This window comes from Rhipicephalus microplus, chromosome 10, assembly GCF_043290135.1.
Source record: "Rhipicephalus microplus isolate Deutch F79 chromosome 10, USDA_Rmic, whole genome shotgun sequence".
NCBI classification, from domain to species: Eukaryota; Metazoa; Arthropoda; class Arachnida; order Ixodida; family Ixodidae; genus Rhipicephalus; species Rhipicephalus microplus.
In genome coordinates, this window is record NC_134709.1 from 2,649,058 (window position 1) to 2,675,329 (window position 26,272).

The window sequence follows — 26,272 nt, forward strand, 5'->3', positions numbered from 1 at the left end:
TTAAGTGTTCGCTATGCGGAGGTCCACATACCACTGCAGACCGAGCATGCAAAGACAGAGTTCAAGTCCCCTACATCGTCAGGAGGAGACGACGCCAACGCCACCGGCGCTCCGAGAAGACACAGATGGCCCTAGGAATGCAGTCTCGCGATTCCAGCGTCTCACCTAGCGTCTCCGGCACACCCAGGAGAGGCCGCTCCGTCACGCCAGCAGCGCAAGAGCCGCTCGCGTTCCAGAGGGCGTTCGGCGTTTAGAAGGAGATTCCAGGAGGAACTCGTATGGGCGGATCGCGTCAAGGAGAAGACGCCCAAACTTAAAAAGGTAACGCGGTTGTCATCGCCGGAGCATGGTGAAAAGAGTGAGATTGAACAATTACGTCAGGAGATTGCTAGTCTCAAAGCAGAGCTTTGCAAGCAGAAAGCCGCGCAGGCCATTTCCAGCAGAGTCGAGGGCGCGAACGTGGCAGATAACGCCGAACGTGGCAGATAACGCCGTGCATAAAAGCATGCAGGAACCCAAAGTCGAAATCAGCAAGGCCAAGCGTAAGGCTCCACCTCCAAAGGATGAGAGCGACTCGGAGATGCCCGGCGCGGAAAGTTCGCAGAACAAGATGCTAGAAGAGTTACTTAGGATTTCCAAAGAAAATCAGTTAAGCATTATTCAACTCGCGCTGCGCATGGAAGCACTTGAGAGTAAAGTAGGAGCCATAGAAAATAAGATAGTCGCACTTGAGAATAAGCCTTGATGGCTATTACGGCGAAGCCAAAGGTTCGTACACAAGCTGCAGCTAATGATGATACGGGGGCGACACCGCAGGGTCAATAAAACGGAAACTAGCAAAATGGCGGGCACTCAAAATAATCTAGTAATTTGGCATTGGAATTGCACTAGCTTTCAAAGGCGCAAGACCTCACTGCAACAGTACGTTATGGCTCAGGCAGAAAGGCCGCAGGTAATTTTGCTACAGGAAACACTGTGAAACACACCAACCTTCGCTGGTTACAAATCGGTGGCGGCAAGGGGGGAGTCCAAGAGAGGTATAGCTACGCTGGTGAGCAAAAAGCTCGCATACGTTGTACATGACATTCAGCCAGGTCATGGCAGAGTGGAGGCGCTTTTCATTGAGGTTATCCCTAGCAGGTGGCTTAAACAAAGCGTGTTCATTCTCAATGTTTACAGCCCACCATCCGATCAGAGACAGTCTTTCCACTCCCTGTTTACGAAGGCCGCTACACTCGCTAGACAGTCAGCGTTAGTAATCGCGGGAGACTTCAACGCCCTCCATAACGCATGGGGGTCATCATCATCATCATCAGCCTGACTACGTCCACTGCAGGATAAAGGCCTCTCCCATGTTCCGCCAGTTAACCCGGTCCTGTGCTTGCTGCTGCCAATTTATACCCGCAAACTTCTTAATCTCATCTGCCCACCTAACCTTCTGTCTCCCCCTAAACCACTTCCCTTCTCTGGGAATCCAGTTAGTTACCCTTAATGACCAGCGGTTATCCTGTCTACGCGCTACATGCCCGGCCCATGTTCATTTGCTCTTCTTTATTTCAACTATGATATCCTTAACCCCGGTTTGTCCCCTAATTCACTCTGCTCTTTTCTTGTCTCTTAAGGTTACACCTACCATTTTTTTTCCATTGCTCGCTGCGTCGTCCTCAATTTAAGCTGAATCCTCTTTGTAAGTCTCCGGGTTTCTGCTCCGTAGCTAAGTACCGGCAAGATACAGCTGTTATATACCTTCCTCTTGAGGGATAGTGGCAATCTACCTGTCATAGTTTGAGAGTGCTTGCTGAATGTGCTTCATCGCATTCTTATTCTTCTAGTTACTTCAATCTCCTGGTTCGGCTCTGCAGTTATTACCTGCCCTAAGTAGACATAGTCTTTTACAACTTCAAGGGCACTATTACCTATCTCGAAGCGCTGCTCCTTTCCGAGGTTGTTGTACATTACTTTCGTTTTCTGCAGATTAATTTTAAGACCCACCTTTCTGCTCTCCTTGTCTAACTCCGTAATCATGAGTTGCAATTCGTCCCCTGAGTTTTTCAGCAATGCTATGTCATCGGTGAACAGCAGGTTACTAAGGTGTTCTCTGGAGTACGCATGGGGGTGCATCAGGCAAACGGCTAAGGGCATAAATATAGCGCGGTCTGCCGATGACCTAACGCTAACAGCCATCACCGATCCCCGGTTTCCCACGAGACTGGGCACGTCGGTGGCCAGAGACACAACCCCCGATCTCGCGTTTATCAAAAATTTACAGCAAACAACGTGTGATAACAAGCAAGAAAACCTGGGCAGCGATACCTTTATCATTAGTGTTACCATTCTGGTCAGAGCCCCCCAGGCCAGGGAATTTAAAGCGACAGACTGGGATGCTTTCCAAAAGCTCAGAAACCAGGACACGGGCGAATACGACAGCTTCAGCGAACTCATTCAGACGCTCAGAGTACATTTTGAAAAGGCCACAAAAACTATTCAAACCGAGCTCGATGTGCCCAGGATGGATCCGCACCTTGCACATCTCTTGGAAGCCAAAGCCTCCATTTTGAGGCGATGGAAAACACAGAGGCTTAACCGGCGGTTACGAAAAAGGGTTGCGGAACTTAATAGGGAGATCGAACAGTACTGCACCGAGTTAGATCGGCTACAATGGGATGAGATATGTTCAGCAGTCGATGGACGCATGCGTATAGGGGGGAAATGGAATCTTCTTAAACACATGCTAGATGACACGCAGACCAAAGGCAATCAAAAACAGGCACTGTGCCGCCTGATTCACAAGCACAGACAAGAGGGTGGAATGGAAGAAACGCTCTTAGACAAGGTAGCGAATAGATATCTCCCGCTAGGCGCAGGACGCTCAGAAGAGTATCCTGAAATAGCATGTGACACGGTAAAAGAGCTCGATGAGCCCTTCACGGAGTCTGAAATTAGGGTCATCCTTCACAACTTGATTAGCAGGTCAGCCTCAGGACCAGACGGCATCTCAGACTGTTAAGGAATCTGGATGATAGTTCAATTGAGATGCTAACGACAGAGGTCAACAAGACTTGGGAGAGTGGAAGCGTGCCGGCAGAGTGGAAAGCGGCCTCGATTGTGCTTATACCGAAAGCGGGTAAGCCCTTAAATCTTGACAACCTAAGGCCGATATCGCTAACCTCCTGTGTAGGCAACGTAGCGGAACATGCGATCCTCAATAGGATCTCGAACTACATAGAACGCAAGGAACTATTCCCACACAACATGATCGGCTTCAGGCCTGGCTTTTCCACACAAGATGTAATGCTACTTCTTAAGAAGCACGTTTTTGATAATAGCACTAGGAATGTTAGGGGGATCTTAGCCCTTGACCTGACCAAGGCATTTGACACCGTATCTCATCGCTTTGTCTTGCAGGCCACGGCCAGCCTAGGTCTGGGAGCCAATTCAGTTTCAGGCCTTTGTTAGGTCATTTCTGATTAACAGAACGGCTACCATAAGGATCGCTCAACACAAGTCAGACGAGTTCACCTTAGGAGCCAGAGGCACTCCCCAAGGGGCGGTCATCTCCCTTTGTTATTCAATATAGTCATGAAGGGCTTATCGGAGAGGCTCAGATCCTCGCCCAATATAGACCACTCGCTTTACACGAACGGTATCACGATCTGGTGCCCGGGAGGATCACTCGCAGTAGAAAACGCGCTGCAATTAGCCATAGACGAAACGAAGTCCTACCTACCCAGGTGAAAATCTGTAACTGGGAATCTAACTGGTTTCAACTGGTCCCAGTTGAACTGGTTTAAGGAACACTTTTCCAGTTGGGAATTTTTCCCAGTTGGGAATCTATTCCCAGTTGGGAATCTATTCCCAGTTGGCAACTGGGACCAGTTGGGAACCTATTCCCAGTTGGCAACTGGGACCAGTTGAGAATGCATTCCCAGTTGACAACTGGGACCAGTTAGAACGCATTCCCAGTTGAGATGTTCTTAACTTTGAACGTGCAAATGAGCATTCTAAGCACATGAAAGACTCCAAAGGACTTATGTTGAGTGTATATGAGACGATTCTATTTATTAATGCAGAAAAAACATTGCACAGCCCTAGTCTTTGGTCTTCGTTGGGTTATCTATGGATTGAATGCATTTCGCAGTACATTTACTGTGGAGGTTTTCGTCGCTCTGCCTTGATGCAATCCTGAATTTTTTCAGTTAGTATGCTGGTCAAGTTTCGGGCTGCAATGGACGAGTCGGCGCCTGTCACATGCGACCAATGGTTGAGTGTTTCTGTAAAAGAACAGGTGACATGTTACGTGCACTTCTCAGGATAGATTTAGCACATATACACAGCAGACCAACCTTCCAGAACCGCGACCTTTTCAGGTGTCAGCGCAGGCTTTGCAACCTCGCCGAGGTTCCTTCTTCCTGGAGCTACGCCACCTTTAACACTGCGTGACGCTAGCCCTTTCTGGGACCATATGGCTTGTGCCGTTTCCTTCACCACCAGCCTTGCCTTCTTGTGAGACAGAATTCTTTTTGCCTGAATAGGCGTCAGGCAGATGCCCTTTTGAAGATGAAACTGTAAATATCAAGGAAGAGAGCGATGCAACATCTTGTTCCTGTAATTATTATTGGCTGACAAAGAAGTTCAACTTAGCAGGCGTACAAATATTGAATAGCAAAAATTTTATTATTACAAGTTTTTGTGCAATATAATTTTTTTCTGAATGTGGTAATGAGCATGGTTTCTTTTTTTGTTTACTTGACTTGTGAAACAGGTTGTGTGGGGAAGGGGGGGGGGCAGCCTTGCATCACTGCAGTTTATTGTATGCTTACCAGCTGGTGAGCACCGGACTATGTAAGAGATTTGAAATGCTCCTTGGCTTTGCCACCGCACGCTATCGGATATTCACGTGAGAGAGGAGGCATTTTCGCGCCACTTTGGCAAAAAGACAGCAGCGGTCTAGATACAGGTACTTTAAACAATATTTTTGGTAGCCCTGTATTTAATTTTTTGTTAGCAGACATACACACCAGATGTCAACCTATATATGATGATTAATGCATACTACAATTTAGGGCATATGTAATTATTACATGTTCCATAATGTAGGTGTTGCCGACTTTCAGTATTTGAGAATTTGAAGAGCACATATTCAATTCACGAATTAAAATATTCGCAGGGCCACTATTCGATTTGTATTCGGATATGCACATGCTTTTGCCACCTCATATAGTGTTTCTAAATGTCCAAATTATCTGTGGTATTGGTAATATATCTAGCTACCGAAATTGACAAGGGCAAGTATACAAGCCACCTGTACTTTCTAGAAGCTAAAATGTAACATGTACTGCAGAAGATTTCACAAACTTACCAACAACTGCTGCTGTTTTGCACCACTGTCATTGGCAACATGCCAAGTAGCTGCACATCGTTATTGTGGAGGCACCTCTGAGCTGTTCGGCAGGCAGTTTGTTTCACACGGCTTATAATAATATCATGGGTTTCATGTCCCAAAATCACATGATTATACGGGATGTCAATGTGAAGGGATCTGCAAATTTTGAATATAGTGTGTTCTGTCCTCAATAGGAGTATTATATTAGAAAAGAGGCTGTGTGCACAAAGATAATAGTAAATCATGGTCACTAAGATTACAAATGAGTGCTGTAACTAAATCAGTGCTGTGAAGCTAGATGTAAGTATAATGTAATGAAGTGACAATTAGTTGGGATGCAATCACTCAATTTACTGAATGTAAACACATTTAATTCAAGCTACCATAGTTGCTGGTGTGAACATATAACATGCTACAATTTATGTTGGCATCTACAGTATAGATTTGAAATTATTTACTTTTTGACCATTTGCATCAATCATGTTCAAAGAATGCAACATTATGCTAATTTCATTGTGTGCTTGAACTTCACAGGTAAAGTGCAAAATATATACTCACAGAGCCATCTTCTAAATATGAAAAACATTTCCCTGAAAAAAGATGTTGCAAATTTGTGAAACATGGAAATTCAGTAGTTTCCTACAATAGAAGCACACAAGTAAAAAAGCCTACTTGGACTAGGCAGGTCATCAGATTCTTTTGCTGCACATGCTGGAAACACAAGGAGCAAAGCTAAATGTTTACACAAATACTACACATAAGCCTGTAACTCACCAGTCATCGAAGTGGGAGGTTCCTCTATGAAGTCTGCATAAATATTTTGCATTGTTATAATTACACGTAAGCAATACAATAGAAATAAACCTAAAGCCTTACCATCAATGGCACTTCGTGAGTGTAGACTGCCAGCATCTGGTGTGAAAAAGCCAAAATTTAGATCTCACAGGAATAGACAAACATCCTCCAACTTACTCGGTGACCCAGGCACAGTCTCTTGAATGGACTTTACTGCATTTTTTTGCAATTTTAAAATCAGTTACAAAGGCTGTATTGAGAAAATAATCTAGCCTCTTGCAATTTTTGGCATGCATCATTTTACTTCATTTATGCATGCAAAAAAATCAGATCTGTGTGCATAGTACACCAATTTACAAAACTTGCTAATTTTATATTTAATACTATTGCACATACAATTCATGCAGTGATGGAAGCAATACATGAACATCCTGGTTACTTGTGTGTTTCATTGTGTCAAATGTCATTTGCTAAGGAAGTGCAACATTGCATTTCCTAGCAAGTCTCAAGGCAAAAGTCATCAAACATGCATGATCCTTTGAATTCTTTCCCAGCAGGAACAAGCTTTGTTGACTCACTGGACTGCAAATAGTATACTGCAAAGTGCTTTAAGTAAATCTGAAAAATAATTAGTGATTATGAAGTAACCGATTATGCATCTTGATCCATTACATGAGAAGGGAATACTGCTTTAAGTACTCTAGCTCAAGAAGTGCTCTTATGCTATATGCTACAGATGATTGTCAATTCTATGTAGTATGAAACTAATAACACTAAATTTAATAACAAAAATGAATATGCACCTAGGTTGCTTGTGGCCTTTGCTGTCTCCTTTCTAGCTTGTACAGTGCAGCTCTCAACGTCAGCCTCTTTGCTGTGCTGCAGGTCTTCAACTGTCAAAATATTCAAGAAATGCTCACTAGCTATGAAATTAACAGGTTGTCATCAACATATAAAAAAACTTTCTCATTTTAAGAACTAAAATCAATATATAATTATTGTACTTACACCTCAGAAATTTTGAGTTTAACAGCACCTGCTGTGAGCTAACTTGTTCTTGCAAGAAGATGTTGTCTTGCCGCAGCTCCTTGCATCTCTTTTTCCAAAATTTGGTTTTTTTCTTCTCTTCTGTTACTTCTGAGCTGGACACGAGAGAGTCATCCGAGCTTGATGATGAACTCAGTCGCGTTTTTCGCTGCGTAAACATTTTTTTTTTTTTGCTTCACTGAAGCTTTTTCACAGTGAAAAGAAGAAAAGAAGTTTAAGGAAATCGGGTATTATATAGTTAATACACGCTCACAGTTTGTTCCGAGTTCTGTCGGAGAGCGTGGCTCATCTGCTTTTTCAAGATCTGCTCGTACCGGTCTTTTTTTGCTGCAGTTCGGTTGACAGCTGTTTTTTTCATTCTTGCAGCCTGCAAATTTTGGATTAGACATACTCCCAATATCTTAAAATAATTCGCACTTCCTTAATAGATTCGAAAAAAAAGAGAAACACCTAAAAAAAAAAAAGATTTGCGAATGAACAAGTGCGCACTTACAGTGGCCTTCTTGGTCACAGCTCCTTCAACGTCCGAGCTAGAGTGTACTAGAATGGGGGAGTGGGTCCACTGTGGCCGGCGGCAAGCGGTGCGGGTGAAGCAAAAACGGCGGAAAATTTGGTGGCGCTGCAGTAGCCTTCTCCTGAAGTGACGTCAGTTTCGGCGGGAGCGTGCGAGTCGTGCGGCGGTTCGGGCCGCACGACGCGCTGGCGGGGACGCTGAGCGCTCGATGTTGTCGTCTGCTCGACGCGCCGTCGTCTGTTCGATGCACCGTCGTTCGTGCGCTGTTTTCACAATTTGTCTCCTGGTTCTTTTTTTACACATTATTAGAGACAAAAACAAGTGACATGAAATAAAATGTATGCTTTTTTTCGTGAACGCGTAGGTTTGTATTTCCCTTTGAGCAAAGCCGTCTGGACAAAGAATACGCGGCAGACGGCACGTTTGCGTGCGCAGATATGTGTCTGCTGGTTGCATAACGGAGCGTTCCAAGCTGCTTCAAAAGATTAGAGGATGAGCACGTCTAGGCGTAGAAATTACTGTTGTGTCGTAGGCTGCCAAACCGGATACAGCAGAGTTAAAAACCAGCCCAAGCTCTCACTCTTTGGAGTACCTCAAGACGAAGAAAGACGCCGGCTATGGGACCAGAATCTCAACCGCGCTGATCGGCCCTTGCAAGTCACCGATGCCATTTGCGAGCTGCACTTCGAGCAAAAATACATACTAAGGCAATATGTACATATTATCGAAGGCCGAGAAGTATATATAGAGCGGGGAAAGCCGGAACTTCGCAGTGATGCTGTACCCATAATTATACCTCATCTCCTGAAGTGTCCTGACGAGCAGCCCACACCGGAGCAGTCAACGAAGAAGAGAGCGGCTTCACCACCAACCTGTGAAGACCAGCCGTCAAAAAGAACTGCGCTGCAATCAGTTGAGCCGCAACTGAGATTTGAAGATTGCGAAAGTGCGAGGCAAAGCGACAACGCATTTGAACTTGAAGACGTTGTCCGGCCAAACGACCACTGGGCAATGCACAAGTTTCGTCATTATGACGGAATTGCTTATGTTTCGGCCTCCCTAAGTCGTGAACTCGTAAGCATCGAAAAGACTGTGCTCATGAATTACGGTACCGACCGGAGTGAAGTGATTTGTCGGACATATGTTCGGAAGACGCTGATCTCCGAAAAGGTCGCCTATAACCTTGAAGATGCCAAACAAGTCCTGGACTGCGCAGAATCTCTTCACCCTTGCAGAGGAGCAGGTAGGGCGAAGGACTTCACCTATGACGTTCTTACGAAGAAACTGGAGCCGCAAATCTCTCATTCCGACGGCCTTGTCTTCAGTGTCACGTGCAAAGGAGCGGTTAAACAACAAGGTGAGTGCGGCAAACGTTTATTGAGACGTCACTTGTAATTGTACAATTAATCAATCAGTAACCTGTTTAATGCTAGAACATTTGTGTGGCCCCTAATTTTTGTAGTACTCATTAACATTTACGAAAGAATAGTTTGCCTACAGAAAGTGAAAGTGCATAAATTGCGTTTCAAACATGCATGGTAAAAAACTGGAAGCTCTTCATAATTTTTTTCTCGTATACTTCCAGGTTCTTCATGCATTTCATGCAAGTACGTGAGGAAAGTAATACTCACCAGAAAAAGCTACCTAAAACGAAAAGAGCGAAGAAACTCAGTCTCCACCAAACTGCGGGTCCTGAGTCAGAGAAACAAGCGGATGGCGACAAGGCTGTTGGACATTGCTGGTCGTCTCGAAGAGATGAGGGCAAACAATGCGAATGTCGCGGATAAAATACTAGAGGATAAAATATCGTCACTACCGCGAAAGCAGCAGGCAAGTGTTCGCGCTTGCTTTCAAGCTGCCAAACAAACCAGCAAGCAGGGCATGCGCTACAATCAGGAGTGGATCCTCGAGTGTTTACTCATGAAACTAAAGAGTCCCCGGCTTTATCAGCACATCAGAAAGAACGAAATTCTCATGATGCCCAGCAACACTACTTTGAAAAGATACTTGAGGTCATACGAGTCGGCCTTCGGTTTTAATCAAGCAGTAATGAACACTCTAAAGAAAAAAACCGCGAGCATGTCAGACCTCGAAAGACACGGCGGACTATTGGTGGACGAAATGAAATTGTCAGAACATTTCAATGTGACGGCGTCTGGCCAGATTCAAGGCTTCGTGGACCTTGGAGAATTTACGAAGCCCGAAGACAAGTACCAGCAATGTGATCACGGCATGGTCATCATGTTTGTGCCTTTCGCTGGAAAATGGAGCCAAATTGTGGGCGTTTTTGCGACAAAAGGAAATGTGAGAGGAGACATTTTATTGAAAATTCTCATGGAAGCTACCATCCTCGTGGAACAGGCGGGCTTGTTCGTCGACCACATCACTTGTGACGGAGCCCCCTGGAATCGAAAAATGTGGAAGCTAGCGGGGGTGTCGGCGTCATCGAAGAAAATAAATGGCGCCATACAGCATCCTGTCGACGAGATGAGGAAATTGCACTTTATCTCCGATTTCCCGCATCTGCTAAAATGCCTCAGGAATGGTCTTCTCCAGAAAGGCTTTGCAACACCAGACGGATTGGTACGTATAGATTCATGGTTGACATTTTACAAAGATTGTGTTTTTTGCATACATTGCATTACCTCAACCTATATTTCTAGGTGTCTGTGCATCCGGTTCGGGAGGCGTACCTTCTAGACAGAAGTGTTAGGACACTGAAAGTTATGCCCAATTTGACCGAGACGCATCTGGAACCAAACTCATTTGAGAAGATGAGAACCCCTTTCGCCTTCCAACTATTCGGTCCATATGTCCTACGGGGCCTGGCCTTCTACAAGGAGGACATCGAGAGAAGGTGTGGCAGCATCGAGGCAACTCAGCTGTTCTTCTCGTGAGTTGCGCCTACGTTCCAAATGAATTAAGTGTAATCGTAAACATCTCAAACGCATGATGAGCGCTCTTCTGACATACATTCTTTTTGTTTATTTTGCAGGAAGATCCAACGACTGATCACCGTGATGACTTCCAGGTTTCGGGCCGAAGCGCTGAGACCAGCTTCTACAGACGTGGCATTCCTGTCCAATTTTCTGGACTTCCTGAATGACTGGGAATCATTCAGTGACAACAAGCGGCACTTTCTCAGCGAGTCCACTGCCATAGGTTTTAGGGTCACTATAGCAAATACCCTTTCATTGCTGAAGTACCTGACAGAGAGCGTTGGATTCAAATATCTCATGACATCTCGACTTAGCACCGATCCCGTGGAACATTTCTTCGGCATCGTTCGCCAGTCAAGTGGCTGCAACGCGCACCCCTCTCCGGATGAGTTTCTAATAACCGTCAACTGCTTGTCCTTTTATAACTTGGCGCACAGTGTGGACAGCGCAAACGCAAACCCTGACATGATAAACGCTCTTGTCACTGTGCATGACAGACAGGGTCTAAAGGTCACGCACAAAAAAATTGATGATCTTATATCACAGGGAAAACTTGGCGAGGTCGAAAGCACGATTGCCACGATGCCAGAAAAGTTTGCTGACCACATCGATGTGACTTTGGAGAAGAGTGACTCGAGACTCATTTACTACACAGCAGGGTACGTGGCCAGAAAGTGTGTATTGAAGTTGGCATGCGTACAATGCAAAGAAGTGCTTCTGTTTGAGAAAGCTGTCGCGGTTGCTGAACAGCTCCCTTCGCAATTCACGGAGCAATGCGACTGGGGTGGACTTCTGTACCCCTCACGACAGCTGTATGATTTCATTGCCTCACTTGAAAACTTGTTTACTGAATGTTTCAGTGTTTCCATGTTGCACACAGATAGCATCTCTGACATCCTTTCATTGGTGAAAACTAATTTTCTGAACTCGAAAGCGGTCGGCTGTCCAGACCACAAAGATGCAGTGAGCACAAAGCTCGTTTCGTTCTACGTGCTCACTCGCCTTCACTTCTTAGTGAAGGGAATGAACAGGGAAAACGCTTCGAAACGAGCGAGAGCAAAACACTTAAAGCTTAGCAGGACAACATAGAGCCTGACGTTCCTTGAGCGACGGTGTCGAAGTCTTTCGATGATATTTATTTTGTTTTTTATATTTATGCGAAAAGCTTGCGCAGTCAATTTAAAATAAAATATTTTGCGCATATCACTTCTTTATTGGTGTCTTTCAGACTTCCTATCTATAGGTGAAAACACGTTCATGTTTCGAACAAATGTTTGCATGGACACGTACCGCAGGCACGAAGAGAAAAGGTAAAATATAACATATTTCATTAATACCTACAACGTATACCAGCACTAGATGCCGAACAAAAACTCATCATAAAACCACCGCGACGGACGTGCGTCCGCCCTATAAGTCATTTCCTACGAATAGCACAGTTGCCGTCCGATGTGACTAAACTTCCTTTGCCAACACCCTCACGTAATCGCAACAGGACTGGTTCAGTTTTTCAATAATATCACGCGTCCCTAACGAATAGCTGCAAATTTGCAGAAGGGTTCGCATACTTTAGCTTTAATTCTCGTGATAACAGCTGGTAACTTTAGTCTTGCATCATATTCAATTTGCTGCCGTGAGTCTAAATTTGCACCAAACGCAAACTTACTTATATATCCCAGTTATATTGACATTTTTAAAAGCATCGCAGTTAATGCTCATATTACACTTTCGATGCGTACGTTTTCGCAAAAGCCAAATTCAACTTACGCTCTTGATTGTAAACAATTACCGTGGAAATCACGGTACTTGCGTGCGTGACTACCTATACGAGCAGGGCGTTTCGCAATATAAACATTTAGATTTTGTTGAACTGGCGCGGAAGCACGGTGCGACGCCGTTCACGGCCACGCACGCACGAACGAAGCAACAACGCTGCGAGACTGCGCCAGACGCGCGAGCAGCACGCGAACCGCGCGAACTATCAGACTACCCACCCGTCGCGAACCGCGTGGCAAAGGGGACTTGTAACCATGGCAACCACGGCTAAGTCTTCAGGTGAAGGCGATGGTAGCGCCACCTGGATTTTCCGAAAAAAACGCCTCAGCGTGGAGCCTTCAGTGGACCCACTCCCCCATTCTAGTACACTCTATCCGAGCCTTCCTCAACTGCAATTTTAGGGATCGGAATTCTTTTTGGCGATTCCCGAGCTTCTTTCTCTGTGGCTGAAAGTGCAAGTGTGGATATTAGACTAACGCGTAGATCAGGGTAGATGGATGCACTTACCGCCAAGTCGAAGTATCTGGGCTTTATATTCACCCGTGTCGTCACCGTTTGCTTCATCCTCCCAGTGAACGACATACACTGCCTTGCCATCGAAATCCGTCTCGTGCTTCGGATGAAAATCATGGATATCCTCCACTCGCACAACATATCTACGAGTGTCATGTGCATGGTCACTATCTAGAAAGCGAACTAGCGCGAACATTATATCGAACCAAATATGACAGTCAACGGGCTCAGCGCGCACGTGGGTAACGCGGGCCTGACACAAAGTGGATTGTACTCAGCTTGGCCCGGCTTCGCTCAGCTCAACCAACCAAGCCAAAACTGCTTGGCCTGGCCTGAATTTAAACGCGTACAAATTCATAAATAACGTTGTTAAAGAAACGGCCTATATATAAATAAAAAACCTGTAACGTTCGGTGCTAGAAATGCAAATAAAAATATATTACCTATTATTCACTTCATTGCTAAGCCGTTACAAAGCCGACTGAATCCAGATCTCAAGTCGTTTGCATGGCGTTTGCGCTTTCGTGGATCGAAAGATTTCCACTCAAGCGCACGCTAATACATATCGATTTGTATTTTTTTTATTAGACTGAAGGCATTTTACCACAGTTCGAAGTGTACATTCTGTACCGCTAACATGTCCCGGACGCCTAAACGACGGAAGTTATATCTAGAGCCATCCTTCGATGGGAAAGAGCTGCCCAGATCAACGCGGTACAGGGCGTCTCGCCTCGCGACTGACACTAGCCAAGTGGAAAACGTGATGTCTGATGGTAATGCTGCTGCAGATGAACCTGCTGATAATTCGCCAGTTCGCGTCTGGGCAAACGATGAAGTCGACGAGTGCGAAGAGTCGGGACCGAGCGACGATGAGGAAGCCCTGGCAGAGAACGCAAAGGAGGATGATCGTGAAACTGATGGCTCCTTTGACTCCGATTTATCTGCTGAAGACATCGTGACCCTAGTCATGGACTTTGCTGTTAACTTTGGCCTGGCGTGGACACAGGTAGAACACCTGATGAAACTAGTCAGTTTTTTAATGAAAAGAAAGGATCTCCCTGACACGAAGTTTCTGTTTAAGAAATTTGCGGGAGTCTCCACTGATAGCATGGGCTTTCATTTCTATTGTCCCAACTGCATTTGCCTTCTCGGCGAATGTGACGGGGACCTTAAGAAAAGAAAAGAATTCAATGCAACATGTACACAATGCCAACAGTTGTACAGTGGAGATACCCTTACTGCGCAAGGAAGTTTTTTTGTGACCCTTCCCATGGGGCAACAGATTTCTTCAATTCTTTCGTCTCAAGATACTTCCAGGTCACTTAAAAACTCTTTAAATGCACTTGCACATCGTTCACACGCCGCCTCTATGACAGACTTTACAGACGGAAGTTTGTATCTGCACCAAAGAAAAGAACTGGGTCTTGGCGCTATGGACATCACATTGACCATAAACTCGGATGGTAGTCCTGTGTTCAACTCATCCAAGTTTTCGATATGGCCCGTGCAGACGACAATTAATGAGTTGCCGCCCGGATTGCGTTTGAAAAATGTTACTGTTGCTACACTGTGGTATGGACAGTGCCACCCAGACATGACATTGGTGTTGGAGGCATTCACGAAGCAAATGGACTCGCTTACCAGGAGTGGTATCGAGTGGACATGTGATGGAGAGACCTTTCAATCAAAAGTGAGCCACTTCTATTTCATTGCGTAGTCTCCTCCTAGCAAACTTAGATGCATATTGTGTCCTTCCGCAATATTCCTTAACCAAAAACTAAAAAAAGAAACAGCAAAAGAGAAGGCAAATGAAAACTTACTACTGTAGTGATACTAGTTTTTTTTGGCTTCATGAAAAAGCTTTCATTTTAGTCTAATTTAACTGCTATATAACGCTTTAAAAACTGAGCAATGCACGAAATATTCTTGACTTTTGGTGAAGTGCCTGATTTAACTATAATTCTTTTAAAATTATGTTACAACAAATAATGGTACTGCTTTAAAAATACATATTGTCAACACACAAGCATTTGAGCCAAGTTTAATACCACTGTCGCACAGCCACTTGAACTCACAATTGTGCCAGATTCAGATTGACATTCTACACCACGATTAGCCTCATTCTACTGCTTGCACAAAGTAGGCAATCGGGACCGAGAAATCTTATCCCGACCAGACTTGAGTATGATTGAATTTGAAAACCAATATAGCACTGTCCCATTTCTTCATTAAAACTATATTCTTTTTGTTACATTACAGGTCTATTGTTTCGCTGCTGTAGCCGATGCTCCAGCCAGGGCTCTGATGCAGAACACAGTCCAGTATAATGGATACTTTGGGTGTGGCTGGTGTTTGCACCCTGGCAAATGCATTGAAGGTAAGCAAACTGACTTGTGTACAAAAATATCTGACAGACTACATCCTGGATATCAGCTTCACAATCACTATTTTGTTACTGAAATTTGGTTTGTGCATTATTATTACATCCTACTTAATTTTATTTTCACGCATTCTTTTCTTAAAGTATTTTTGTCACACTAAAAGTTAACGTGCATTCAAGACATGCTAGCCTTCTTCTTTACTTTACAAACTTCTAGAAAGCTTCATGTGGCCTTCACATCTGTATGCATTATTACAGCAGTTAGGAGTACCTGACATTTGCAGGAATATTATTACCAGTTAGAAAAATCTAGTATTCATTGCTGCAAAGGTTTTTTTGCCCACCCTCCCGAGTTTTGTATTTAATTTGTTTCTATCATTTTTATTTTGCAGGAACAGTCAAGTACCCTATAAGCGCTGAAGCTCCACCCGACAGGACTAAAGAAGGGATGATGCAAGACATGGCTGAAGTGCACAGGACTGGTGTTAATGTGCGAGGAGTTAAAGGGCCTTCCCCATTAATTAATTTGGTGGGGTTTGACATTGTGTGGGGCTTCACGCCTGATTATATGCATGGGGTTTTACTTGGTGTCACACGCCAGTTTATGGAGCTGTGGATGTCTGGTGTAGGCGCTCCATATTATATAGGGTCGCCACAGTTGATTAGGATGGTTGACGAAAGGCTTTGTGCCATTAAGCCTCCTCAATGCATCACGCGCCTGCCAAGATCTGTTGAACTGAGAAAGTTTTGGAAGGCAAGCGAGTGGCAACAGTGGCTGTTGTATTACAGCCTTGTTTGTGTTCACAGAATCTTGCCTGGCAAGTACCACAAACACTTTAGCTTGCTGGTGAAAGCTGTATACCTCCTACTTGGAGATACTGTCTCAGCCAAAGACATCAGGGATAGTACTGAGTGTCTTGTGCAATTTGTTATTCAAGTCCAAGTTCTCTACTCTAAGAAGGAAATGACTTCGAATGTACACTTGTTGTTGCACCTTGCAAAAAGTGTTACAATGCAAGGGCCACTCTGGGCACACTCTTGCTTTGTCTTTGAGGCGGGCTTAGGAAAGATTAAAAAGCTCGTCACTTCCGCTAAAGGAGTGCCTCACCAAGTGATGAGCAGAGTGCTTATGGCCAGCAAAGTTGGCGCACATAATGCAGCCGCTAGTGAGCAAGTTAAGAATTTCTTGTGCTCTGATTTGTGCAACAAAGAAGAGTCGCTGGCCCTTTTGGGAAAACCAAGAGCTGTCAGTGAGTCCATTCATAGAATTATTGAAGCGCAAGTCCCACACCAAATCACAGGGCCTGTTGAGGAATATGATAGAGTTCGCATCTCTGGACGCATGTTCCACAGCGAACAATATCAAAGGCCTCAAAAAACTAACTGCACAGCTGTACGACTGCGAGACAATATGCATGCTAAGATCCAGCATATTGTGTCAGTTAGCTGCAGTGACAGAAAAAGGATTTATTTTGTGTCTAACAGCTATGTTAGTTCTCTGTGTTTCGGCACAACACACATTTCATGTGTTCAGAAGTGGGTGGCACAGAATGTCGTCGAAGTGGACAGGCAGGCAGCTCCATGCCTGTGGATTGACTGGAACGAAAGGCAATTTTTTTGTAATCTTGCCAATCGTTTCCCATAAAAAGATTACCTGATTTTTGTTTGCATTTAGCTTTTTGGAAAATTTTAAAGGTGTCATGTTATACTTTTTATGATAATTGTGAACGCACTCGGAGTTGCATGTAACTGACATGCTACACATTTAACTACTGCCTTGCTCATGCCATGCCAGCATGTCCAACATTCCCTATTATTTTAGGTTGTTCTTATAAGAATGTGGGCTCAACTCGGTTCTTATGGGGACCATTTCAAAGGCACTTGCACATTTTCCAGGCGAACCCAATGATTAAATTCACTACTACTGTTCTCAAAATAGTACTCAAGCAATCCCTTTTGCTTGTATTATTATATGGGTTTAATCGTGTAACCTTTGGTTATGTTCCTTTGGATGAATGTACTTGTATGAATAAACCTTTCGTGCTGTTCAGCCACATGCAATAAGTCACAAGCCATTTGCTTCTAATATAGTTGTGTCTGCAGCATGTCGGCAGTAGTCTCAGTTGGGATAACTGTCGGCACTACCCCACATTTAGTTGTTGCACGGAAGTAACCGCTGTACTGCACACAAGACTATTATGCTCCAACAAGATGATAATATTAATACTCGGGCGTCAATCAGGCCGTGATGGATGTAAAAAGATTGACAACAGCTGTTTGATATTAGTTCAATGTAATTATGCTAAAGCGTACGACTGAGTGCACTGTGTTGCTCAATTTCGATATGAAATATTTCACAATAATAGGATTTTCAAAAATACGAGATTAAGTAAAACTGTTCAGATTATTCTAATATCGAGGTAAACAATGTAAAGAGGCTGACATCTAAAGAAGAAAAAATAATTCATTTATAAACCACAACTCACCATTTGCAAGATGACAGTTACTCATTGTAATCTATTCTAATACTGGTCCTTTAAAGTACTACTAGGCTGGTAATACAGTACCCTACAATGAGTAGGACAAAAAACCTATGGATAAAACCAATTCCTTCAAGTGCAGCAGTGTGTCACATACATCTAGTTCAATTTTTTTCTGTTCTTTCACTGTAACGATTCATAAAACCAAAAAAAACTGGCAGCATTTCTATTTAGGGCACAACTTGGACCATTTTCTTCCAATTGAATTGCTTATGGTTTTCAGCTGGGCACTGCTTCCAGTTCAAGGGCATGCTCATGAAATTCCTGTGGTCCCTGTGGGTGGCCAGTTGAGTTGGGACATGTTGGTAACTGGAATCAACTGGGACCAGTTGCTAACTGGAACCAGTTTCAACTGGGACCAATTAGTTCCCAACTGGGACCAGTTGCTAACTGGGACCACTTGCAACTGGAATCAACTGGTACCAGTTAGTTCCCAACTGGGACCAGTTGCTAACTGGAACCAGTTGCAACTGGCATCAACTGGGACCAGTTAGTTCCCAACTGGGACCAGTTGCTAACTGGAACCAGTTGCAACTGGCATCAACTGGGACCAGTTAGTTCCCAACTGGGACCAGTTGATACCAGTTAATACCAGTTGAAACCAGTTAGATTCCCAGTTACAGATTTTCACTAGGGTAGAAGGCACAGGCCTCCAACTCTCTCCATACAAATAAGAACTGTTACTGTACAAGCCGGCCAGGCAAGGCGTTAGGAGACTTCCACACCTGGACCAAATTCCCATCTCCCTTTTTGCAAGAAATGGACAGCGCATTTCACGAGTAGATTCAATCAGAATCCTAGGACTACTGATTGACGCGAGAGGGTGTAACGCCAAAACCCTGACGAACATCACGGCCAAAACTGAAAGCATGCTGAGACTTGTTGCTAGAGTATCAGGACGCAGAAAGGGACTAAGTGAAGCCAACCTACTTCAGATCCATCATGCCTTCCTAATGAGCCACATTAACTATGTAGCATCGGCCCTTACCTGGACTAGAACTGAAAAATATAAGCTAGACACTGTATCCCGTAAGAGCATCAAAAAGGTACTGGGGTTACCAGTAACCACATGCTCTGACAAATTAAGACAACTTGGTATGCACAACGAGATTGGTGAAGTGATCGAAGCGCAGGTCACCGCCCAGGTGGTCAGGCTCTCGTGAACAAGGGCAGGAAGACGCATCCTGGACGAGGATGGCATGGCTCCCAGAATGCTTGCTGAACGGGAAATTACCTTATCCCGGGAGGTCCGGGAAACCTTTGTGGTCAGCCCATTTCCTCGGAATATGCACCCGCAATACAGTGTAGGGAGGCGAAAAGCCCAAGCACGGGCGATATTACAGAACGCCGTCGAGAATCGACTGTCTGTCGACGCGGCTCGGTACGGCAAGTCTATCACATTCGCTCTGGCAGTCATTGACGGCAACGGGGAATTGCACTCCTCAGCCTCGGTCAGGTTAGCTACGAGCGCAGTTGCAGAACAGGTCTCCATAGCCCTGGCCATGACCGACCGCTCACACACCACCGTGTTAACAGACTCACGAGCGGCCATCAAAGCTTTTGAGTCGGGTGACCTAGCGCGAGAAGCCGCCTCCATTCCAGAAAAACGAACAGACCCTGGCACTCGCTTAATCACTTGGTTTCCTGCCCATATGGGTGCGGACGTTCATCAGCACGTACCTAACCTCAACGAGCTTGCCCATATCCGTGCGCGAGATCTAACGCGCCGAGCGGCATGGAGGCCTTATGGGGTCAGGATGAAATCCAGCATAACAATCCACTCCTCACGTTTAATGAAATCACATCTCACTATCGGCTAAGTATGAGGGCCTATCCTCTTCCTCACCCAAAGTTAGATAGGTCTCAATCAAATACACTTAGAATGCTCCAGACGGGCTCGTTCCCTTAGCGGGGCATTTTCAGTCATATCTCCACAGACATTGACTCAAGTTGTCCGGAATATAATAAAATTTATTGTTCCTTAGCACACATGCTTTGGCAATGCCCCGCGTTACCTAACGGCCCTCTATCCAGCGAAGCCGACTGGGAAAAGGCACTCCGGAGCCCATCGCTCCAGGCACTAATCCAGGCAATCCAGATGGCCCAAGAAAGGGCGGAACATCACGGTGTCCCAGTTCCGACTTGGACGCGGCCAGCGGCTTCCGCGGGTCCCCGATAGGGGTTCCCGCGAAAGCTCCTCAGGATCACATAAAGTTCATTGTTTGTCTGTCTCACAAGGACTTTTATGGAGCTCAAATTCAGTAGATTGGCGTCTAATACTTCAAGGGTTATGACATCATGTGCTATAATCGGCGACAGCTTTTCTTGACAGCACTGTGGAAGCTATAGAGCCGAACCGCCTGCATGCGCGCGCGCCAGGAAATAGTACCTAGTTTATTTTCTGATTCTAATAGCTACTTGGCCCGAATAAATAAAACTTTCTTCATTATAAGGATAGAACAAGTATGGGACGCTGTTCATGGAAAAAAAGTTATCGTGTGCCTAAATTTTTTTTCTTTTTATTTCTTGGACGGCACCACGTTTTCTGCACGCCGGCTGCGTCTGCTGCTTGCTCTTGCAGCAGCGAGCACAGCATCGGCCGTGGAAAAGCTGCTCATCGTTGGGACGCGCCGTCTTTTATACATCACGCATCGAACTTTCCAGCCTCATGACTTGTGGCCGCGCAAGCTCTGAAATAAGCTTCACTGTTCGCGTCTTGCGCGCAATCTTAGCAATGATCTACAATAATTGTGAGGCTTCTCGAACACTGAGGCGCAGTCTGCGCCGATCATTGCTGACAGCCTTTGAGGGCGTAAACCGAATACAGCAAAACTGAAACAAGACAGGCCCGTGGCCGGATCGTGCCGCAACCGGCCTTCCATTTCGCCTGTACCAGGGCTCAATATCGTAAACGTTAACATTCGATCACGTGTGGCGCGTACCCGTATATACTGGGCTGAACACGGAACCTAAACTTCACTGTTATAAAGGCTGAATAATGCTGGGAAAAAGTTCTGAACAACAGAACATTTTTATATGTACCAGTATATAAACAGCACTGTAACTAGCTGCATGCATGCACTCTCATCAAAGTTTAACTCTGACGTTCCCATTTTGCATGCATACATTTTGCTAAACACACTAGCGCAGCGAGCAAGCGAAAACCGAAACTGGAACCGAAATCGGCTGCAAGCTGCCAGACTACTTGCGTAGTAACACAAATGTGCGGAGGCCCCGCCTCTGTAACCTTCGCTCCAATGTCAAGAAAAGCTGTCGCCGAGTATAGATATGAATTATGGGCGGGTACGAAGAAATCTGCATCAAAAAAGCGCACCGGAGAAGCCGAAGCGCATAGCAGTTCTTGCGCGCGGCTTTCTCAGTACTGTTCAACTGCAGCGCCGCCGCTACGAACAACGCGGAAGTACAGTGGCTAGAATAGCCTATTCCAGTCACTGTAGCGAAAGGCATCAGGCGGCGAGGTGCGGTCACGCCACTCAAGACTTCTAGTACACTCTAACCAAGTACAGTAAAAGGCGTGCAAGAGGTGTCCAGTGTAAATATCGTTGTCTGACTGAACAAGCCAAGAGAAAGTTGCACGATTTCAGCGGGTAATTATATTAAACAGATGGCTATCACTGTTTTTTTTGGTATGTATTGTTAAACTCTGTGAGAGACAGTGTTCCTTGTTTGCATGCATACTGGTGCATTCACGATTGTCAATAAACAAGCAAGCATACTTGCTTGGCGTGTTTTTTGTCAGTTGAGGCCTCTCGGTCACCTGGCGCATAGCGGAAATACTTATAGTAACGTTAGGGTGTCGTGTGCGTGAATACCACCCCACAATAGCAGCGAATACACGCCCAAAAACCTGCGGTCGCGCACCGCGACTCCCCGCTACCAAAGCAGCCGCCAACCTGCCTTACGCAATGATGATGATACGCCTACCAGCGCCGTCTCCAGGTCGGATAAGTTAGTTCACAACGCCACCGCCACCCTTATTTTTGTTGCACTGTCAAAGGTATAGTTTCTCTTCTCTAAGCGGTAGTGTATAGGTGTTCTGTGGCTTCCACGACTAAATTGTCTTGGAAGCGTCTGGCGACCCTCGGGCTCCCCGCGGGTCGCCAGAACCGTCCAACCCGAAAAAAACGAACACCAACCGGAAGTTCGCCGAAAGAGGGACGGAGCAGCCAAAAAAAAAACGAGCACGCTCTGACAGCCCACGGGTAGCCAGAAGTGGAAAATCGAAGAACCCCACTACAGGGAGTGCAGCGTCGCTGGAACGCTTACTCAATTTTTGTTTACCTTCAATTTATATGAGCTCGATCGCACTGCATTCATTTCATTTCATTTATTTACTCTCAAGGCCAAAGCATTACAGAGAGGAGCGGGTATACATCGTACAGAAAATCAGGAAATACAGCAAATCAAAATTATATGCGCACAATGGCGATCTGAAAACCATAAAAGAAAAGAAAGACTGCGTGATGTGAAGAAGAGGCAGGGTGGTTGTAACAACAATGTTCAACATGGTTGCGTCTTTGAATGACACGCGCACACAAAAAACTAACAAGAGAAAACACAGCGTGACTTAAGTGGCGAATTTACGCGAAATGGTTAGAGAGGGCGTTTTTAAACAAAGTGAGGTCAGTGATAGCAGCGATAGGGGCGGGAAGGTGGTTCCACTCATTTGCAGTTTTCGGGATAAATGATTCAAAATATAAATTCGTGCGGGCGCTAGGAACACCCACTTTAAACTGATGATTGTTGCGTGAGGAAACGTGATGGGGGCTGGAAAAGAGTGTTGCTAAAAGACGGAATACAATGAAAGATCTTATGGAACAGGCAAAGGCGAGATATTTTACGCCGCAGTGAGAGAGTGGGTAAGTGAAGATTGGCTTTCATCGAGGTAACACTGGATGTGCGATGGTAGTTTGACATGACAAAACGTCCATGACAAATTCTAAGTATATGATGACAAAACGTGCCGAGCGATTTTGAACCGCCTCGATGCTGTCAGCGAGGTAATTGGTATGTGGATCCCAGACTGATGACGCGTACTCGAGTTTGGGTCGGACTAATGTTTGATAAAGCAGAAGTTTAAGGTTAGTCGGATCCAAAGAAAAGTTTCTGCGCAGATAACCTAACGTGCGATTCGCATTGTTTGTAATATAATCGACATGCGTGTTCCAAGAGAGATTGTTAGAAATATATACTCCTAGGTACTTGTAGGACGAAACCAGATCGAGATTGCTGTGGTTAAGTGTGTAGTCGCACGGTACATTATGAGAAATACAACGAAAAATTCGCATAGCTTTGCATTTAGTAACGTTTAGCTTCATTAACCATGCGTCGCACCATGATGAAATGTGATCCAGGTCTGTTTGAAGGGCAAGATTATCTGCGTTAGTCCGGATTTCACGGTAAATTACACAGTCATCGGCAAATAGTTTGATGGATGATGAGATGTCTTTAGGTAAGTCGTTGATGTAGATAAAAAATAGTAGGGGACCAAGAACTGAACCTTGCGGAACGCCGGACGTTACAGGGCTAGTCGGGGAACAATGGTCGTTAGCAGTTACAAACTGGGTGCGGTTAGATAAGAAACATTCAATCCACTTTAAGACGTTAGCATCAATATTTAGCGCGTTTAGTTTCAGAAGAAGTAACTTGTGGCAGACGGTATCAAAGGCTTTTGAAAAATCTATGAAGACACAATCAACAGTAGATGAACGATCAGCAGCAGAGAATAAATCGTTAGTGAAGGCCAGAAGCTGTGTCTCACATGAATAATATTTCCTAAACCCGTGTTGGTGAATGCTAAAGAAGGTGTTACTTTCAAGATAACTCACGACGTGGGTGTAAATTACATGTTCGAGAAGTTTGCATGGTACACTGGTTAGTGAAATGGGGCGATAGTTCCCGGGACTATGAGCGTTTCCTGATTTAAACAAGGGAACCACCTTCCCCACCTTCCAGTCCTTTGGGAGAACACCTTCTTCTAATGACTGATCAAAAAGTCTCGACAGAATAATTGAGGAATGAACGTCAGTGTTTTTCAAAAATTTAGAAGAAATGCCATCGACGCCTGGTGACGACGAAATTTTTAAATTTTGGATCAACTTGCGTATGCCGGCCCGGTCAACGTGTACAGAATTCATCACAATGAAATCGCGAGCTTGAACACCTGGAAGGACGGCAGGAGTAGTGTTCGTAAAGAATGAAGAAAATGCATGGTTAAGGGTGATACAAACGTTCTCACTGGAAATTACTTCGTCCGTGTCAGTGGTAAGTTCAATCTGTTTCCTATCGCCCCCATTAACGACCTGCCAAAATTTGTGGGGATTGTTTTGCAAAATTAACGGTAGCGTTTGCTGAAGAAAGGACTCCTTTGCCGCGGATAAAGCACGCCCGTATTCATCGGCTACTTTTTTGTAAACCTCCCATCTTTCAGATAAATTAGAACGCTTGGCTTGGCGGTAAACGCCCTTCTTTTTACTGGACAGGCGTTTCAATGTTGGCGTGAACCACGGTGATTGACTGTTACATGCGATTTCGCATAGTGGTATGTACTTGTTAACGAGTTCGGCAACTTTATTTTTCAACAGCATCCAGTTATCGTTGACAGATCTTTGGTTGAAGTCTTCTAGAAAAACGGAGGTGAAATGTTCAAGTTCGGTATTAATGGTTCCATAATCAGCTCTACTGTAGTCCCTGAATCACTTTTTACTTTTTTGTTTACGGGGCGATGCGCAGGGGAGGTTGAAAACGATTGCTTCGTGATCACTGAGGCCTGGCAAAACAGAAAGCGATTGCACGAGATCGGGGTGAGAAGTCAGAACTAAGTCTAAAGTTGAAGCACTTGAATGTGTAATGCGAGTTGGGCACATAACCAGCTGCGTTAAATTGAATTGCGTGCATGTGTTAAGGAAGCAGGCGCTTTCAGAGGAGCCAGAGCCAGGCGATAAATGGGAGTTGTTCCACGAAATATCAGGAAAGTTAAAATCACCTAGGATTAAAATTGGTGTGGCAGGGAACCTCACGTGCAAGTCACTCAAGACGTCATGAAAATCATCGGAAAAACCAGATGGCGCATTCGGAGGGCGATAGCAGGCACAAACAATGACATCTTTGTGACTTATGCGGATTCGAACACACACCAATTCAAGGGAACATACAATGGGAATTTTAAAAGACATGAATTCCTCTGAAACAGCGATCAAGACACCGCCACCAGAACGCGAGCCACGGTCACACCTAAAAAAGGAAAATTTTTGTCGCACTGCAGGATCTCACGGTTTTCAACTTTTGACGACAGCCAGGTTTCGGTCAAAACTATCACATCGGAAAGGCACGTGTTTACTAACGAAGACAAGGCATCACGCTTGTTGATAACACTTCTGATATTACAAAGCAAAAAACAACAGTCAGGGTTAGAGGTATTACAACTTGTGTTAGCATCTAGCTACAGTGGAGAAGATGGGCCTCTGATGACAGGATCATCGCGATTAGGAGGATTTGAGGGGTCACGTGAGTCCGTTTCTATTTCGCACACGCGATCTGAAGATGCGCAGTAGGTGTATATTTTATTGCCAATGACCACTTTATTGTATTTAAGAGAAAATTTGTGACCAGTTGACTTGGCGAAGTCGATTAGTTTTTTCCGGGTGGCGCGTGTAGCCTTGCAGAAATCCTCACAGATTGATGTATTTGTGTCACGAAACTTAGACTTCTGAGACAAAACACTATCTTTAGTTTTGGAAAAAGTGAAACGTGCTATCACGGGCCTAGTTTTAAGCTGCGAAAACGTTCCTAGCCTGTGAGCACGCACGATAGCATCGTCAGGTAGCTGCAAGTTTAACGTAGAGGTAAGAATCAATCGGACCTTTTCTTCAGAATCGGCCCAAGTTTCTGACGCTGAATCTTCAATTCCGTAGAAAATCAGGTTCTCACGACGCGACCTATCCTCGAACTCATCCAGACGCGCTCGGAGCGAAGCCTGTTCACTTCGAACGGCGGTGGCTATCATTTCCTGCACGTGAGAGCCGTCTAGAAATTCTTCAAATGAATCGACTCGTTTTTCTAGATCAGTTAGCCGAGTGGTCAAATCTACCGTATATACTCGTGTAAGGGCCGCCCTCGTGTAAGGGCCGCACCCCAACTTTGAAAGCGGATATTTCGAAAAAAAAAAAAACAAAAGTTCAAAATGTCCCGCCAGAAAAGTGTAGTTAGTTCATTTACAGCCAGATGGCGCTGCACGCTTTTCCGCTTTTATTCTACTTCCGCCGACGCGCCGACCACGCTGTTGACAGCGCGCCGCCATATTTGCCTTGTGCGGCCTCTTTGTTGGCATCGTTCCTAGCATCGTGTCGATACGTTGGCAGCGCG

At 45.0% G+C, this 26,272-nt stretch overlaps 2 protein-coding genes across 6 annotated transcripts; one reads left to right on the forward strand and one right to left on the reverse strand.

Moving 5' to 3' along the window:
- Nucleotides 1-4,028: 4,028 nt before the first annotated feature.
- On the reverse strand, nt 4,029-8,070 carry LOC119170517 (uncharacterized). 5 transcript variants are annotated; one of them, XM_075874862.1, is made up of 11 exons: nt 7,719-7,912; nt 7,479-7,592; nt 7,187-7,373; nt 6,982-7,071; nt 6,356-6,391; nt 6,260-6,295; nt 6,158-6,190; nt 6,056-6,094; nt 5,942-5,973; nt 4,344-4,563; nt 4,029-4,271 (listed from the first exon to the last, which is right to left on the reverse strand). In XM_075874862.1, exons 2-11 carry the CDS (start codon nt 7,581-7,583, stop codon nt 4,144-4,146), a joined length of 906 nt encoding a protein of 301 aa, XP_075730977.1. In that variant the 5' UTR covers nt 7,584-7,592; nt 7,719-7,912; the 3' UTR covers nt 4,029-4,143. The 5 variants fall into 5 exon arrangements, with proteins under 5 accessions (XP_075730977.1, XP_075730975.1, XP_075730978.1 ...); XM_075874860.1 differs by having other exon boundaries at nt 6,158-6,295; nt 7,719-7,923; XM_075874863.1 differs by lacking the exon at nt 6,356-6,391 and having other exon boundaries at nt 7,719-7,902.
- Nucleotides 8,071-13,354: 5,284 nt separating this feature from the next.
- LOC119187133 (uncharacterized) lies at nt 13,355-17,005 on the forward strand. Its single transcript, XM_037435370.2, has 3 exons — nt 13,355-14,657; nt 15,227-15,344; nt 15,740-17,005. The coding sequence occupies exons 1-3, from the start codon at nt 13,605-13,607 to the stop codon at nt 16,990-16,992; spliced, it is 2,424 nt and encodes an 807-aa protein (XP_037291267.2). The 5' UTR covers nt 13,355-13,604; the 3' UTR covers nt 16,993-17,005.
- The last annotated feature ends 9,267 nt before the right edge of the window (nt 17,006-26,272 follow it).

What these genes read in the sequence shown, in the direction of transcription:
- LOC119170517 (XM_075874860.1), bottom strand. Translation starts at nt 7,583, where the DNA reads ATGAAAAAAACAGCTGTCAACCGAACTGCAGCAAAAAAAGACCGGTAC. An exon ending in AAACTCAAAATTTCTGAGGT is followed by an intron (nt 7,072 to 7,186) that starts GTAAGTACAATA and finishes ATATTTTGACAG; the next exon opens with TTGAAGACCTGCAGCACAGC. An exon ending in AAAGGTCGCGGTTCTGGAAG is followed by an intron (nt 4,272 to 4,343) that starts GTTGGTCTGCTG and finishes GTTCTTTTACAG; the next exon opens with AAACACTCAACCATTGGTCG.
- LOC119187133 (XM_037435370.2), top strand. Translation starts at nt 13,605, where the DNA reads ATGTCCCGGACGCCTAAACGACGGAAGTTATATCTAGAGCCATCCTTC. An exon ending in GAGAGACCTTTCAATCAAAA is followed by an intron (nt 14,658 to 15,226) that starts GTGAGCCACTTC and finishes GTTACATTACAG; the next exon opens with GTCTATTGTTTCGCTGCTGT. An exon ending in CCCTGGCAAATGCATTGAAG is followed by an intron (nt 15,345 to 15,739) that starts GTAAGCAAACTG and finishes TTTATTTTGCAG; the next exon opens with GAACAGTCAAGTACCCTATA.